We start from the raw sequence: 18,871 nt of genomic DNA, 5'->3' as shown, positions 1-18,871 counted from the left end.
GCCATTAAAAAAAATTTAATCTTAAAAAAAAAAGAAAAGTACCGATCAGGAATCGAACCCGGACCCACGAATCGCCACGCGATTACCTTACCGCCTAGACCACGAGGCTTCTTCAGTGCACCTTAAACAGATAGTCTTCTTAGGGCTTGAAATCTTTTATTGAACCATATAAATAAACGAGCAACCGACAGTTTTATTCATTATTATTCTGTCATAATGGTGCACAAATTAAAGAAGAATTATATTTTGAATAGTTTTCAAAAGCTTTTCCAATAGCCAAGAACGAAGATAAATAATTAACGCTCGCAGTTTCCGTTCTTGGTTATTGGAAAAGCTTTTGAAAACTATTCAATATATAATTATCCTTTAATTTGTGTACCATTATGACAGAATAATAATGAATAAAGCTGTCGGTTGCTCGTTTATTTATATGGTTCAATACAAGATTTCAAGCCCTTAAGAAGACTATCTGTTTACGGTGCACTGAAGAAGCCTCATGGTCTAGGCGGTAAGGTAATCGCGTGGCGATTCGTGGGTCCGGGTTCGATTCCTGATCGGTACTTTTCTTTTTCTTATAAGATTAAATTTTTTTTAATGGTCATTGACTTACAATAATCAATAATAAATTAAAGAAATGCAAATTTTACGGAAATAAGCGAAATATAACGATGAAATTATAGTTAAAATAATTATTATACATCAAATACGCATTTCCTTAATTTATTATTGATTTAAATAAGTCAATGCTCATAAATAAATATGCTGAAAAAATCATGTATAAAGGCATTGGGCTGCAGATGTAAATGACATCGAATATTGGTAGATTTTCGGCAAAGCAAAACGGAAAGATTTTGCCTCGACTCTTCTGCTAGACGCTAACAGCAAGAAAGACAGAGAGGTCCGAGAAAATATCTCCACTCTCTCTTTAATCCGAGGACAGCCGAGAGCGAGCGAAGCCGGTCGACACATGTACGGACGCTTCTACTTGTGTTCGTGACCATCGAGCAGCGAGGATGGCTCACGCAAACGAGCCTGCATCTGTGGTTGTAAGTGGAGGGGAAAATTCTGCAGACCGGCGGTCCGCTTTCTGTCAAAAATGCATATGTTTCACCCTATTCTAAGCTTAACGCTCGTGCTTCGTGGTTTCTTCCGATAGATGGCGTTAGGGGTTAGATGGACCTGAGAAGCGTTTGCCATCACCAGCGCCGCCTACCGGTAGGGATTGCCTCGGGTCCTCGCATGAGCAATCTCCCGTTTCATCTCTGCGGCCACTAATGGCCTGCAAGATTTTTCTGATGCGTTTAGGAACCATACCACCCCATGGATGTTTCCCCGCCAGGACTAGTTTCTACATTGAGTGACTGGAAAGAGTATGGGAAGTGTATGATAGGCTGTCGTTTTTTAAATGCCTTAAAGAGAAAGAGAGAGCCTTATACCGCGTTCAACATGGTTCCTCCAGGCCTTCGTTTCTTATTTTCCCATCTCGGACGTCGTCATTGCTCTTCTCTCTCTAACTCATGGATTTCTATCCGCGTCTTTGTCTAAAATAATTCTACGCCACTGGGTGATTTTTTGGTGAGTCTATACCACTGGACCTATATGTGAGTCTTGTGAGAGTAGTGAACTAGTGAAAAGTGCAGAAATGTCAGTCTGACAGCGTGGATTTTTAATCAAACGAGTGTTAGTATAAATTGTTAAAGAGTTTTAATTTGTTGGAAAATATTAATCAGTCATAGTGAAGTTATAAAATTTTTAATGACTTTTCTGGATTATCGAAAAAAACGTATAATAAATTTTTTATACTTCTAAAAACATACATTACGCATTAAGGAAAAATTTAATATAATTCTTGTCAAAATTAACTTAATCTATAAATGTATCAAACAAATAGATTCATGAATTTAAATAAGAAATACATAATACAAAATATTATTATAATTTATTATATAAAATGCAGATCCTTACATATTTATTGTCATATATAGTTAATTAGTAAAATTGCTGCTAATTATAATGGCTCTTTTTCCCAGGTGTAAAGATTCTACGGAAGGTCCTACCAAAAGTAAAGTGCATACGTCATGCTGATTTCAACCAGAGGAATTAAGCAACGCTAAGGAATAGAACACAGATTCAGATTACGCAGCATGCTCTCTACATCTATAATAAGCCAACCTGTTTTCTTAGATAAATAATATTATTGATAACCATATATAAAATGTATTCAAACATGATCCTTTGTGGTTTCTCTCATGTTTCGCAGGTCAAATTTTCTAATAAAGCTGATGAGCTGCATCCAATTGGTGAATAAAAATGAGGCCAGGCTATGTGTACAATTCTGCTACTTTAAATTTGGAATCTCCATGCAGAAGCGAAATGGAAATATTAAAAAAAGATTTGTTATTCAGGTATTATTTAAATATGATCTAAATGTATCAATATGTCAATTACTGGCAGTGATTTTTTAAACTTGTTATATGTAAACTTATTTTCTTTACTGTTTCAGGTCCAGTAAATATTAATAGATTTAGCTGTCAGTATTTGGTTTGAATAACTGTCCTGCATTATAAATGGAAACTAATAAAGCTGATGAACTGCATCCAAGTGGTGAAACAAAATGAGGCCAAGCTATGTGTCAATTCTGCTGCTTCGAGTTTCGAATCTCCATGCAAAAACGAAATTAGAAATATTAAAAAAAGATTTGTTATTCAGGTGTTATTTAAATATGATCTAAATTTATCAATATGGCAATTACTGGCAGTGATTTTTCAAACTTGTTATATCTAAACTTATTTTCTTTGCTGTTTTAGGTCCAGTAAATATTAGATTCCGCCTTCAGTATTTGGTTTGAATAACTGTCCTGCATTTGAAACGAAGATGGAAGAAAATCTTATGTATAGAAAGTAGGGTACAGGATAATGAATTAATCTTTCAAAATACTTTTCTTTTCTTTATTTAGATTACGTTTATATATTTTACTGTGAATTATAAAAGATATATCGTAATGGGTATTAGAAAAGATATAAAACATGAAAGAGAATGGGTGGTTTGCAGCTCATTTGATAAAGTTAGCAAACAACTTCAAGGATCCCTTCTACTAGAGTATGGCACTCCATTAATGACCCATCACTCATTACGGCAGCGAAGTGCTACTTACCCGATACATTGTGAAAAGCAATTAGGCAAAGCAAAATTAAAGATTCTTTTGCAATCACTGCCAATGAGATGTGAATCTGGAATATCTAAAATAATAGATATTGTGAAGGAAAATAACATGAATCGTATTGGTAAGTAATTTAATTTGTTTTTGTGTACTGAAAATTAACAGATATTTAAGAAACTTGTATTAATTACTATATATTGTATTGCTAGATGCAAGGAATTTGGTGCATTAAACGAGGACAAATGGGAAATGTTCTTACTTGGGCACAGAGATCAGCGCAAGATAATGGATTTGTTACTCATATCGCTGATCAATTCTTGAGACGTTATGCTGATAATTGCGAATTAAAATGTCGTTAATTACTGGAGAATTTAGGATCCTGTGTGCTGGCTATTGAAAGACCCACATTGTTACGTTGGTAAATATTGTACTTATAGCTAGTATCAAAAATAACGCAAATGAAGTATATTCTGTACTGATTTATAAAACTTATTTAATTGCAGGTAAATATTGTGAATATCATCAATAGTATGAAAACGGAGAGGTCAAGGATGCAACGAGTTTGTTGGTCAACCTTTGGTTTCTAATTTAAAACCTATATAGTAATATATTTATATATAACTGGTGTTGTTGAACAATTTGTATATCTAATACGAATACTAATAAGCTTTACGTTTCGTTTTCCTAGTTTCTGGCCTATTCTTTTGATTGACGAAATACCATTATTGGATGCAGAAGACGTTCTTCTTTCGTCGAACGATAGTTTTGAGCTTTACGCTGTATATTGATAATCAGTCAAATAAAAATCTAGGAGAAGGCAGATATTTTCAGACTAGTGGCAGCTAGAAATTTGGCGCAAGCATTAAACCTGAAAGGATATCAAGAACAGTATAAAATCATTCCTGACTATGTTCAAATATATATTAGCTTTTTAAAATGACTCCATATGCGAGCCTTAATTATTTTAAAAACTGTTACTTGTACAAATAAAAGAAATATATTATATGACTTCGCGTATAAAGTATACATACCCCTTACGATATATCTTTTATAATTCACAGTACAATATATAAACGTAATCTAAATTAAGAAAAGAAAAGTACCCATACAGCACACTTGACTAAACGTTGTCTTATAGACTTTTTTTAGTCATCCAATTGACTAAAAGACACCTAAAAGTTGTCTTAAAGCTATTAGGTGCTCTATGGGTATTTTGAAAGATTAATTCATTATCCTGTACCTTACTTTCTATATATAAGATTTTCTTCCATCTTCGTTTCAAATGCAGGACAGTTATTCAAACCAAATACTGAAGGCGGAATCTAATATTTACTGGACCTAAAACAGCAAAGAAAATAAGTTTAGATATAACAAGTTTGAAAAATCACTGCCAGTAATTGCCATATTGATACATTTAGATCATATTTAAATAATACCTGAATAACAAATCTTTTTTTAATATTTCCATTTCGCTTCTGCATGGAGATTCCAAATTTAAAGTAGCAGAATTGACACATAGCCTGGCCTCATTTTTATTCACCAATTGGATGCAGCTCATCAGCTTTATTAGAAAATTTGACCTGCGAAACATGAGAGAAACCACAAAGGATCATGTTTGAATACATTTTATATATGGTTACCAATAATATTATTTATCTAAGAAAACAGGTTGGCTTATTATAGATGTGGAGAGCATGCTGCGTAATCTGAATCTGTGTTCCATTCCTTAGCGTTGCTTAATTCCTCTGGTTGAAATCAGCATGACGTATGCACTTTACTCTTGGTAGGACCATCCGTAGAACCTTTACACCTGGGAAAAAGAGCCATTATAATTAGTAGTAATGTTATCAATTAACTATATATGATAATAAATATGCAAGGATCTGCATTTTATATAAAAAATTATAATAATATTTTGTATTATGTATTTCTTATTTAAATTCATGAATCTATTTGTTTGATACATTTATAGATTATGTTAATTTTGACAAGAATTATATTAAATTTTTCCTTAATACGTAATGTATGCTTTTAGAAGTATAAAAAACTTATTATACCTGTTTTTTTCGATAATCCAGAAAAGTCATTAAAAATTTTATAACTTCACTATAACTGATTAATATTTTCCAACAAATTAAAACTCTTTAACAATTTATACTAACACTCGTTTAATTAAAAATCCGCGCTGTCAGACTGACATTTCTGCACTTTTCACTAGTTCACTACTCTCACAAGACTCACATATAGGTCCAGTGGTATAGACTAACCAAAAAATCACCCGGTGGCGTAGAATTATTTTAGACAAAGACACAGATAGAAATCCATGAGTTAGAGAGTGAAGAGCAATGACGACGCCCGAGATGGGAAAATAAGAAACGAAGGCCTGGAGAAACCACGTTGAACGCGGTATAAGGCTCTCTCTTTCTCTTTAAGGCATTTAAAAAAGGATAGCCTATCATACACTTCCTATACTCTTTCCAGTCACTCAATGTAGAAACTAGTCCAGTGCTGGGATTCTGTAACTTCCCAGCGATAATTGTCGGTATCGCTAACTACCGATAGTGTCGCTTGCAGTAACGTAAAGAGCGATTCTGTAACTTCCGTCTATATGGATTGAGTAACTACTTATCGACAACTTTCGGTAATTGAATCGAGTTACCGAGAGATATCGCTAAGAGCGATCCTGTAACACAAAGTTTTCGATAATTGTCGTTAAAAATGTCGTGGTCGCTACCGAATTCTATCGTTAACTTAACGACGACCGTGATAGGCGTCGGTAGAAGTTTACCGAGAAAGTAAATATAATAAATGTCACAAATATTTCTTAAATTAATATTTATAAATCACAAAAAAGTACTTACCATTGGTTTTTTTTATAAATTAAGGCTTACAATAAAAATCGTAGGAAATAAAATTTAATATTTTTCCAATTTTTATATTTAAAAATAACTATATATATATATATATATACTTACTGGGAGTTAAGATGGTTAAATGTTTATATTGATATTTGACTTTCGCCTATATTAATCTTACAATACTACTTCCTACGAGCCATTCAGTGAGACATCATCTGTTGCAGTATCCTTTCAAATTATAATTACCTGCAACAAATATTTAAAAATACCACAAAGCATCGTTTCTTTCTTTAACAAATTAAAAATATAATATTAATAGGTTACTCATCTAAAAATCAATCTTCCTTGTATCCTGGTTTTGGTCACAATTTTTACTGTCAGTCACTCCTTTTTTAATTACTTTATTTTGTATTATTTTCTTTTAATATATATATTTCAATTTCTTCCAGCACTTTCGATTATCTTCAATCTGTCAAATATAAAACTTAACTTTGTAATTAACTTTTGGTACAGAGTGTACCTAGACAACATGCTCATTTAAATTTGACCACATTCATATGGTTAATATAGATCTGCTACTCCCTATGAATATTGTTACCACCGCCGCCATTTTGACACTATAGAAAAGTAGGACAATTGACCCCCTACCGGACGGGAGACGTGTTTGCCAACACCAGCGCCGCCTACCGGTAGGGATTGCCTCGGGACCTCGCATCAAGGTTGCCAAGTGTAGTACTTTCGGTACTACCGTAGTGCCCAAAAGCGACATATCCTATAGCGTAGTACTATTTTGGGTACTACGCTATAGGCCGCGTTCGTTTATTAACTGCAAGTACTAACAGTACTGAAGGTAGCGTTCGTTTATTGGTCACAGCATACTTTGGCAGTGCGTTAGATGTTTTGTGACGTCGTCTGACGTAACGTATTCGAACATCATTTCCTGCTGTAGCTACTTAGGTTGGAAAGATACAGTAGCCGTAGTAATTACGTCATATGCGTTTCAGCTGGGCTATATGGTGGCAATATTAAAATTTGCTAAAATAATTATAACTAAAAAATGGAAAATTTACTTTTAATAGACGCAGAAACAAATATACAATACACAATACGTGTCTCAGAAAATATTGCAGAAAAAGCTAAAATTGGTAAATATGTAATATATATGTATAGAATTCTTAATAATTATTTAAAAGATATTTATAACATTTTTTCACACTAAATTAAGACATGTAAAAATTTTAACAGATATATATGAAATGTAAAATTGTGTGTAAGTTTAAGTGTAGAGCTTTAATTAATCTTTTGAAAAAAATATGTTTCATATACTGTTCTAATAAATACCGAGATACAAGAGTATTAGTCAGCTATATACTATTCATAAAACACAGATCTAATTCTTATTCATTACAGATTCAACATTTGCATATTATTTATTAAACAAGGCCAAAAAATTGGTTAAAAATGATAATATCAGCAATAGTTAGTATATATTACATAATTGTGTTTTTATTTCATAAACACATTAGATTTAAATTAATGGTTCTTTTTTAAATTGTTTTGTAGATGAGATGGAACAAAATAATTCTATAAATTTTGACAATATAAATAACGCACATGGTAACTATGCATATTAGTATTGGAAGAATTTTATGAACTTATTTACATAGTTGTAATTAAAAAAATTATTTTTATAGGGGTTACATGTAGCACAAGTTTTTTGAAAACAGGCATTAACAAAGATTTACCAGATGCTGGAAATACTACAAGTTTATTAAAAAAAGCTAATAATAAAGATTCACCAGAAGCTAGTAGCAGCACAACTTTTTCTAAATCTGTCAGCAGTGAATTTTCGCAAAATTTACGTGATGCTAATTTATTTGAAACTGACGATTCAGTACTTAAATTAGTTAATAGTATGTACAAACACTTCTGGTATTTAAAAATCATTATTTTAGTTATATTTATTTAAATATTATTATTCATAGTAAAATCCTCTATATAATAATTAATGTATTTAGAACAACATATATGGAATAGAAGCAAAGATATAACTAAGTGGAAAGAAGCAGATGATAACGCAAGTTTACAAATTGGAAATATTAACCAAATGTTAGATGTACCATATCAGCAATTGCATGAAGAAGAAGCTGATGATCCTATATTGGAAATTAATAATAATAATGATTCTTCTGGTATGTGAAACTCATTATTTTAAATATAGCTCTTCATAATAAAATATTTTATTATTCTACTTAGATCAACACTTATGGACAAAAAGTGAAACGCTACTTCTGCTAGCTATATACAAAGAAGAAGAAGCAAATTTTTCTAGCGGAAAAATGTCAATGAAGCAATGTTGGAATAGTGTTTCCATGAAAATGAATGCATACAATTACAAAATATCAGGTCCGAAATGCGCATCGAAATTTCAATCTCTGAAAAGAACTTATAAAAATATTTCCGATCACAATAAGAAGTCTGGAAATAGTAGGAGTACGTGGGAATATTATGATGTAAATAATTACATTTATATTTACTTAAGTAAAATCTGTAATTAAAGATCTTGATAACTGTGCAAATTATAAATATTACATCAACGTCTATTAATAATTTTTCAGAACATGCATGAGATATTTCAGAAAAAACCATGGATTAAACCATTAGCAGTTGCTGGATCTAATCAAAACTTACTAAGCGAAGAGTATGAAAGTGATAATGAGAAAGAAAATAGTGAATTATCTGGTAAATTAATTTGATTGAAATTATCATATTTATTAAAATTATTTCACTCATCTGTAAATAACATTAATTACTGATTTTTTAGTGCATTACAAATTCAATGTTTAACATTGTTTCTGAAAATATTTAAATTACCTACAATTTGTAAATATTAATGTATAGATTTTTTTAAAATTACACCTTTTAATTTAATTAATTTAAGATTTTCTTAAGTTTTCATGAAAGTATTAATTTTGTTACAAAATTAATGATTACGTAAATATAAAAGTATTAAGACACAAATGTTAAAATTTTACTGTTATAGGAAAGAACACAAAGAAGAGAAAAATGGTAGATTATATAGAAAAGCTAATAGCTGAAAAACAAAAAAATAGAGAATCTGCAGAGAAAAGGCACACCGAAAAAATGGCTAAAATCGAGCAGATGAAAACTCTAATTGAAGAAGTACTTCATAAAAAAAATAATTAAAAGGAATAATTTAAGTGGTTTCTTTTAAACGTTCTTAAAGTTTTATATTTTCATTTCTTACGGTTAAAAAAAAAACAAATGTACTGTGATAATAAAGAGCTTATATTTATCTATATCAGTGTAAAACATTAACTTCATTTTATAATATAATAAATTATTAATTAAGGATTAAAATGATAAAATATTTAATAATCTAGCATCGTATACCCATTAGTGTTTCAGTAATTGCATTGCGCTTCTCAATGCCTCTCTGTCTGTCTTCCAAATTGGTTAGCTCAATCACTTGTTCATCAATGTCAGGTTCATTGAGGATGATAGGTATATCAATGAAATCATTTTTCAGTATACAAATGTTGTGAAGTATGCAACAGGCAATTACATATCTAGGGATCATTTCAGTACGTGTATTTGGAAGTTTATCTAGTATACTTCGAAACCTTCCTTTCAATAAGCCTAATGAGCGTTCCACCATTGTTCTAGCTGATGAATGGCATGTATTATATTTAAGCTGAGCTTCGCTTAAATGTCCATTATTTTTAAATGGGACCATTATATGGTTTTGAATACCATATGCAGCATCACCTAAGATATGGCTATTTTCTGGAAAATATACATCTCTACACATATTTTGAAATCCAGATAGACGAAAGACCCTTGCGTCATGTACAGAACCTACTTGACCGCAATAACAATTGATGAATTTTAAATTGTAATCACATATTACCTAGATGAAAAGATGTTAAACATTTTATTAATTGTAATAATATTTCTAATTATAAGAAGGACATTATAAATATAAACCTGGAGCTGTATTGAGTGAAAACCTTTTCTATTAATATATGATTCTGGATCATTTCTTGGTGCTGCTATCTTAATATGAGTCCCATCAATTGCACCAATCGTTTTGGGAAATTTATGTTTTCTCTCAATTGTTGTCCATGTTTGTCTACATTCTTCTTCTGTAGGCCATTTGATAAAAGTTTTGCAATGCCTATATAAAGCTTTCACCACTTTTGCTACGCAAGACCAAGCAGTTGACTTGCTAACATTAAAACAATCACTCACACATCTATAATATTAAGAAAAATTAAAAAGGCATACCTATCGTTTAACTCTTAATAAAAAATTTTATATATTTATTTCAGCACAATAATACCTGTATGAATTTGGGGTTGCTATCATCCAAATACTCAATAATAACTGTTTTTCTGGAGATATTGTATTCCGGCCATATCTATCTGTTTTTCTAATTAGGTCAGGTGTTAATAATTCCAATAAAAATTGGAATGTGTCTCGACAAATTCTAATAAAGAAAAGCTCTTTAATAATTTAGGAAGAATACAAATCATTGAATTTACAAATTATATTAGCATTATGTTACATATGATTAGAACTTACCGAAAATGACTTTTAAAATCTTTGTCTGAATATAACGGAACAATTGCCTCTACATAATTTTTTATTGCTACCCTTGGAATACGCTCTATATTTATACTCATAATTATTAAATCTTCTATGTCTGAATCATCGCTAGTTGTAGTATCTGATTCAATTATTTCTTCTAGTGCACTAACAATCAACTGTTGTTCACTCATACTTATGGTTTAAATGTCAAATAATGTCTATATGTATATCCAATGTAAATAAGGTATGTAAAATATAGATTACTTATCTTTAATTAACAAAAATTTCAGTTAAGCAATTTAAATGTGTAAATTTCTTTTATTTATAAACTATATTGATATACAAACTGCATCAAGGAAATAGTACATAAATTAAAACAGAATACATTAAACAATTTCAATAATTTTACAGAAACTTTTGGAATAAACACATTTTTACTATACAAGCAGTTATGTAAAATGATACCATTTAAATTAAAAAATTTCAGCTAAATGTATAGTGTCATTAACAATTACAAACTCTTTCACCAAGATTTAATTTATTACACTCATGTTAACAAATAATGTCCATTACACAAATTATACCATTTTAACTCGTGGTTAATTTACTACCGTCAGCTTGAAATGGCCCTCTGAGTAGATTAAACAATTTTTAACGACAACTAATTATAAGCGATTGGATGCAGGTATTAATTAATCTATAAAAAAAGAAGGTATAGGTTATGTTTATTAAAAGCCAAACAAAAATAAAAGCTGCAGCACTCCTAGTGCTACTTACTTGTACTATAAAATTAATAAACGAACGGCCTTAACTAAGCACTCGGATGACGTAGTACTGCCAGTACTCGCAGTTAATAAACGAACACGGCCATAGTCGCTGCTGATACTACTGGTCGGCGGAAATACGTCAGAGGGTAGAGACTGTAGAGGGACCGCAATATAGATATTTCTAATTACTAATTTCAAAATACATAATGCATGGTCCGTGATCCAAGACAAATGTTAGTATATACATACCACAAGTTATAAAGTAATATAAAGAAATAAAGTGGCAGTTTTAATCTTACTGACAGCTGATATACTGATGGTATAAGTGAATAAATAAAGTGACAAAATTTGTAAAATGTAGATAAAAATAATTTTTAAAAGTATATAAAGGACTGAACATTTTAGATAAGTATAACAATAAATTTTATAATATAAAATGAAAGATATAAATATTTTGTGGTACTTTGTGGGATTTTATTTCAGATTAAATTATAGTAATGTGTTTACTATGTCACTGTGCTGAGGATGGAGCTATGCGGATTTTCAAAATTAAAATAAAGGAATAGACTAAACATAATGTGGTTATTGTGTCATCGTTGAGATTCAAACTATGTTAATTGAGACGGATAATAAAATAAACGAGTGAAAAAACTGGGTAAATACAATAATAAATAAAGAAGCTGACAAATTAGATATATAATATAAAATGTAAGATATTTTATAGTACTTTCTGGGATTTTATTTCAGATTAAATTATAGTAATGTGTTTACTATGTCACTACTGAGGATGGAGCTATGTGGATTGATCATTAAAATGAAAGGAATAGATTCACCATATTATGGTTAATGTGTCATCGCTGAGGATCAAACTGTGTTAATTGAGATGAATATTAAAATAAACAAGTCAACACATTGGGTAAATACGATACAAATAAAGAAGCTGACAGATTACATTTGTAATTTCAAATGTAAGATTTTATATAGTACTTTTTGGGATTTTGTTTCAGATTAAATTATTGTAAAGTGTTTACTATGTCAATGCTGAGAATGGAGCTATGTGGATTGAACATTAAAACAAAAGTAATAGATTCACCATAATGTTGTTTCTGTGTCATCGCTGATGAGGATCATACTGTGTTAATTGAGACAGACATTAAAATAAATGAGTCAGCAATTTGGGTAAATACAATAATAAATAAAGAAAATGACAGAATACATATATAATATAAAATGTAAGATGTTTTATAGTACTTTATGGGATTTTGTTTCAGATTAAATTATAGTAATGTACGTGTGTTTACTGTATCACTGCTGAGGATGAAGCTATGTGGATCGAACATTAAAAAAAAAGAATAGATTCACCATAATGTGGTTACTGTGTCATCGCTGAGGATCAAACTGTGATAATTGAGATGAATATTAAAATAAAGAAGCTGACAGATTAGATATATAATATAACATGTTAGATATTTTACAGAACTTTGTGGGATTTTATTTAAAGTTAATATATGTAAAATAAAATTTTTGTTTTCTTTTTACAATTGTATCTATATTAATTACTATATGTTGCAATCTCTTAAAATTAAGCCTCTGCTTTTATTAGCAAACTAATAGTTCCACACGGCAGTGATGCCAGAATCAAGCTTTTAGCAACAAAAATGAAGACAAGCGCTAGCCAGCAGCAGTATAGAAAATTTAAAGGGAAGCGGTACAAACACAACTATGCCTGGAGAGCATAGGTGTGATTTGGACTTTAGGCAACATTGGCTTTAGAAGAAGAGCGACTACTGCTAACCGTGACATTTTTACGTGTTATCCGTGTGAAGTGGTGCTGCGTTTACCTAAAAACTCAAAGCAAATAAAAATGCTTTTCCTAAATTGATTTGTAATATTGATAAAATGGTCAAATGTAGCCATTAATTAATTAGATTTGGTAATAAATACAGAAAATGCGTTTTATTATAACAAATGAGTTGAGGTAAAATAAACTCAATGTTTTTATATTAATCTGTTAACAAATGCATTTTTTTATTTATTATTGAGTCCAATAAATTAATGGTTATTAAAAAAAAAATTCCTTGTAATGAAAAAAAAAATGAAAAAATTTTAAACTTCACCAAGAGTCGAACACGAGCCCACCGCATGACAAACGGCAAACTTACCGCCTGTGCTACAGCGCTCACTTGATGTACCAAGAGCAAAACAGCCTTTTAAAGACTGACTACAATTCTTTCACTAACTCGTCATAAACGATCAAGAATTAGCTGCAATAATAAATACATTTATCTCCACAGCATTATTGCACTAAATTTATTATGTTTTTAATTTGAAGCATACATTTTACATGAAGATACGATACTTTAAGGGTGTTCATGCAATACTCTAAATACAAAACTATTCATATGCTCGTTTATCATAGTTATTCGACTACATATAACAAATATTATATTATTACTTAATTAATTTATGATAGTTGAGCATATGAATAGTTTTGTATATAGAGTACTGAATGGTTACCATTAAATTATCATATCTTCATGCAAAATGTATGCTTCAAATTAAAAACAATAAATTTAGTACAATAATGCTATGTAGATAAATGTATTTATTATTACAGCTAATTCTTGATCATTTATGACGAATTAATAAAAGAATTGTAGTCAGTCTTTAAAGAGCCTGTTTTGCTCTTGTTACATCAAGTGAGAGCTGTAGCGCAGGCGGTAAGGTTGCCGTTTATCATGCGGTGGGCTCGTGTTCGAGTCTTGGTGAAGATTAAAATTTTTTCATTTTTTGTTTCATTACAAAGAATTTTTTTTTTAATAACCGTTAACTTATTGGACTCAATAATAAATAAAAAAATGCATTTGTTAACAAATTAATATAAAAACATTGAGTTTATTTTACCTCAACTCAATTGTTATAATAAAACGCATTTTTTGTATTTATTACCAAATCTAATTAATTAATGGCTACATTTGACCATTTTACCAAAATTAAAAATCAATTTAGGAAAAGCATTTTTATTTGCTTTGAGTTATTAGGTAAACGCAGCACCACTTCACACGGATGACACGTAAAAATGTCACGGTTAGCGGTAGTCGCTGTTCTTCTAAAGCCAATGTTGCCTGAAGTCCAAATCACACCTATGCTCTCCAGGCATAGTTGTGTTTGTACCGCTTCCCATTAAATTTTCTATACTGCTGCTGGCTAGCGCTTATCTTCATTTTTGTTGCTAAAAGCTTGATTCTGGCATCACTGCCGTGTGGAACTATTAGTTTGCTAATAAAAGCAGAGGCTTAATTTTAAGAGATTGCAACATATAGTAATTAATATAGATACAATTGTAAAAAGAAAACAAAAATTTTATTTTACATATATTAACTTTAAATAAAATCTCACAAAGTACTGTAAAATATCTTACATGTTATATTATATATCTAATCTGTCAGCTTCTTTATTTATTATTGTATTTACCCAGTTTTTTCACTCGTTTATTTTATTATCCGTCTCAATTAACATAGTTTGAATCTCAACGATGACACAATAACCACATTATGTTTAGTCTATTCCTTTATTTTAATTTTGAAAATCCGCATAGCTCCATCCTCAGCACAGTGACATAATAAACACATTACTATAATTTAATTTGAAATAAAATCCCACAAAGTACCACAAAATATTTATATCTTACATTTTATATTATAAAATTTATTGTTATACTTATCTAAAATGTTCAGTCCTTTATATACTTTTAAAAATTATTTTTATGTACATTTTACAAATTTCGTCACTTTATTTATTCACTTATACCATCAGTATATCAGCTGTCAGTAAGATTAAAACTGTCACTTTATTTCTTTATATTACTTTATAACTTGTGGTATGTATATACTAACATTTGTCTTGGCTCACGGACCATGCATTATGTATTTTGAAATTAGTAATTAGAAATATCTATATTGCGGTCCCTCTACAGTCTCTACCCTCTGACGTATTTCCGCCGACCAGTAGTATCAGCAGCGACTATAGCGTAGTACCCAAAATAGTACTACGCTATAGGATATGTCGCTTTTGGGGGTAGAGGGTAAAGTGCCATAAAATTTTATAGTTACTTTCTAGGGATGGAGCTTTCGATGAGTAGACTATATTATAATGTATTTTGTGCGCATGCGTGCGAGTAGAAGAAACTTACGAACACAAGTAATCCAAAAATGTTTTCATGTAAATGTGTGTGCATTGATACTTACAGCTGAAATTAAAAGATTATAATAAGTAATATAGAAAGTTTGAGGCATAAAAGAATTAAAAGTATAATAACCATCTCTGTAAGAAAACCAAAGAGAAATGGCCTGTCATTCACTATACATATTGATGCCATATGGCATATGCACAAAGAATATAACAAAAATACTTTTAGATAAGTATATCTTTTGTATATAATAAGTGCATATTCAAGAATAAATCTTTTGTATGCTTTGTGGATGTATTTTGTTTATTTTACAGATTTAATCATTTATTTATTGTAAGCCATCTTCAATTTTTTATTGATCTAAAGTTTACATAGAATGGAAATCTCCCACAGAATAATTTCCATACCCTTCGACAAAGAGTGAAAGATCAACTTAGTAATTTTTGACATATTGTCTAACAATAGCATGTTATATATTGTGTTTATATGCTTGATTAACACTAATACTTTACATATCGAAAGTACTCTTGACTATTTAATTAGAAAAATTTCATCATACAGTCTTAGGGCCGGTGTAACAATCCAATTCAGGCAAGTCTCATGTACAACCAAGCGAACAAAAATCTGAGCACGTCAATTTGGGTTGGCAGCAGTGATTATAAGGTCTAATGACGTCATTTTTCATAGAATCAGATTTTTGTAAAATGGATAGTACATGAAAATTTTGACAAGTCTAATTATCCACATATTTATGTTATAAATATTAGTGTAAATGAAAGAATGTGTTAATGTGTTATTATGATTCAATGTGTATTTCTGAATCGCTACTAAACGTATTGGAACTAATTGATAAAGAAATGTATTATTTAAATTAAATAAACTGTAAAGCTATACATATATATATATATATATTAATTAAAATAAAAATATTAACAGTATTTGATTGGACAAATTTTTTTTATTCAATTTTTAGTGAAATAAAAAGGTACTGATAGTCTTACAATAATAGCAATAAATATTGCATCATTCAAAACATAATTTCATTTATAAAAGTTTGGCATTTAGAAACCAAAAATCGATTTTAATATAAGTCGCTTCAGATTTTAATAACTGCCCTTTCACAGAGAACACTAAAAGACAGACAATTCTTCTGATACCAGGTCTCTTTAATATTCTCATTAAAAACATTCTCCAGCTCAGCATTGATATTTTGCCTATGGGTAAGAGCTTCAATCAGCCTATCTCTGTTTGATTTTAGCTTTTGTGCATGGATACCTTCTATCACTTATCATATACCTGAAAAAGTTTAGACCTTAATCATTCAGAAATTATAGAATTTTTAATTTATTTGTCTTACCGCCAATTCCAACAGCAATGTTTGGAATCAGTTAATCCTTTTAAAGATTTACCTTTCTTGCACTATTCTTTACAATGCTGGTGAATATGGGTTTCCAATGACATTAACAAAAAGTAAAGAAGTACTAAGCCATTGGACCCGCTGGACTAGTTGTTGAACGCAGCCTTTATGCCCGCGTTGCCAGTTCTTAATTTGTAGTTGGCTGTCGACGGCAAAATTTAAATTCTATTTACAATATTTACATGAAACACATTTGAATGTCTTATATTAATTTGTAATAATGAGATACATTATTAAACTTGTAAGATTGACTATAATTTATAATAATGTATACTTTACCTAGAAAAATAATTGTCAATTAAGTATTGACGGTCATTTTCAGTTGGATCCGCATAAATCTGATCGATATTTAGGTAATTTTGCATGTTACCTTTATCAGCCGGTTTGCTATCACGACGAATAATATTGTATAAAACGGCAGTCGCAATTATAACATTTATGGTGCTTTGAGGCTTTCTAAAGCGCGAACCGATGGTAAGCACTGGAAACAAGCGACCCCATACTCCAAAGCACCTCTCTACCTAAAACGCATACCATTTTCAAACGGAAAAATAAAATTTTTGTTACATTTATTAGTTAATACTTACCATACAACGTGTTCTAATGTGTGCCTCATTATATAGTATTTCTGCCGGTGTTGTCGGGTTAGCCAGTGGAGTTAACAAATACCGGTGATTACGGTAGCCGCGGTCGGCCAAGATGATTCCATTATTTAACTCCATGTCATCGAAGCGTTGCTTCAATCGACTATGATCAAAAATAGTAGAATCGTGGGTTGACCCCGGCCACCTGGCAACGATATCCATTATCTGTAAGTCACTGTTCACTAAACATTGTACATTAATGCTAAAAAATCCTTTTCTATTACGCCATATTTCAGCATCCTCTCCTCCTAAAAATAAATTGAATAAATAAATCTGAAATAATTTTTAATTAAATGATTATTATTTATAAGAAAGCTTTGTGAAGCAAATCTGAAATAATTTATTCGGTTTAAAAATTAAATATGGCAGAAATAATTTACCATATGATTTTATGCGTACATGCACGCAATCAATTGCTCCGATTACCCGAATCATTCCAGAAACTAAAAAATTATTTTTGACAGTTTTCAGCATTCCAAATTCGGTTCGGGGTAGTCTTATGTATCTCTGAAATAAATTTGCTATCTCTGATGATACACGATGAATAATAATTTGTGCCATTTTTTTGCTAATTCCGGAGAAATCAGCAATCATAATTAAAAAAGAACCTGTCGCGTAATATCGCATCGCAGCTAGCAGTTGTATTACGGGTGGGACAGCGTTATTTCTGAAAATATATAATAAATATAGATATACTTAATATTATATTAATCTATAAATCGACTACCTATTTTTATGTATGAATAATATTTAATTATAAAAACTCATCTGAAGCACCTGTCTCTTTGGATTATTTTTGCCTCGATTTGCAACAACACTTCTTTAAACTGTACTTTATTCAACCGAAAACGTATACGAAATTCTTCATCATTAAAATATAATAGACCATTATTTCGTATATTAACACGTTTTCGCCTTGGTCTACGTTGAATATGTTGCTCCTCGGCCATATATAATTTCTATTTATCAACTTCTCTGATGATTATGGATAATTATCTCAAAGGAATGCGAAGTTAGGCATGCTAAATGTGCAAAAGAATTCTTGTATCATTTGTCAAGTTCAAAAGACAACCTCTTCTGCCTTCGCTGTATTGCACGATTAACCATGGACAAAGATATTGAAAATAGGGATATCTTTTTATCAATAATTGAAAAATATTTCAATATTATCGAAAATAAAAAGACCAATGGCGTATCACTCTTGGATAAAGAAAAAGCATGGAGA

The 18,871-nt window shown here is 30.4% G+C and overlaps 1 protein-coding gene and 1 pseudogene across 1 annotated transcript; both read right to left on the bottom strand.

The window, feature by feature from the left end:
• Positions 1-9,418: 9,418 nt before the first annotated feature.
• On the bottom strand, positions 9,419-10,820 carry LOC136782984 (putative nuclease HARBI1; annotated as a pseudogene).
• A 6,003-nt stretch (positions 10,821-16,823) lies between these two features.
• Positions 16,824-18,596, bottom strand: LOC136782983 (putative nuclease HARBI1). Its single transcript, XM_066742759.1, has 5 exons — positions 18,424-18,596; positions 18,073-18,313; positions 17,590-17,919; positions 17,282-17,523; positions 16,824-16,881 (listed from the first exon to the last, which is right to left on the bottom strand). The coding sequence occupies exons 1-5, from the start codon at positions 18,594-18,596 to the stop codon at positions 16,824-16,826; spliced, it is 1,044 nt and encodes a 347-aa protein (XP_066598856.1).
• Between the last annotated feature and the right edge of the window lie 275 nt (positions 18,597-18,871).

The sequence above is a fragment of the Prorops nasuta genome, unplaced genomic scaffold, assembly GCF_024137725.1.
Source record: "Prorops nasuta isolate Cenicafe-Biocafe unplaced genomic scaffold, Cenicafe_Pnas_1.2 PNAS00031, whole genome shotgun sequence".
Taxonomy (NCBI): Eukaryota; Metazoa; Arthropoda; class Insecta; order Hymenoptera; family Bethylidae; genus Prorops; species Prorops nasuta.
This window is presented reverse-complemented; position numbering and strand designations above follow the sequence as displayed.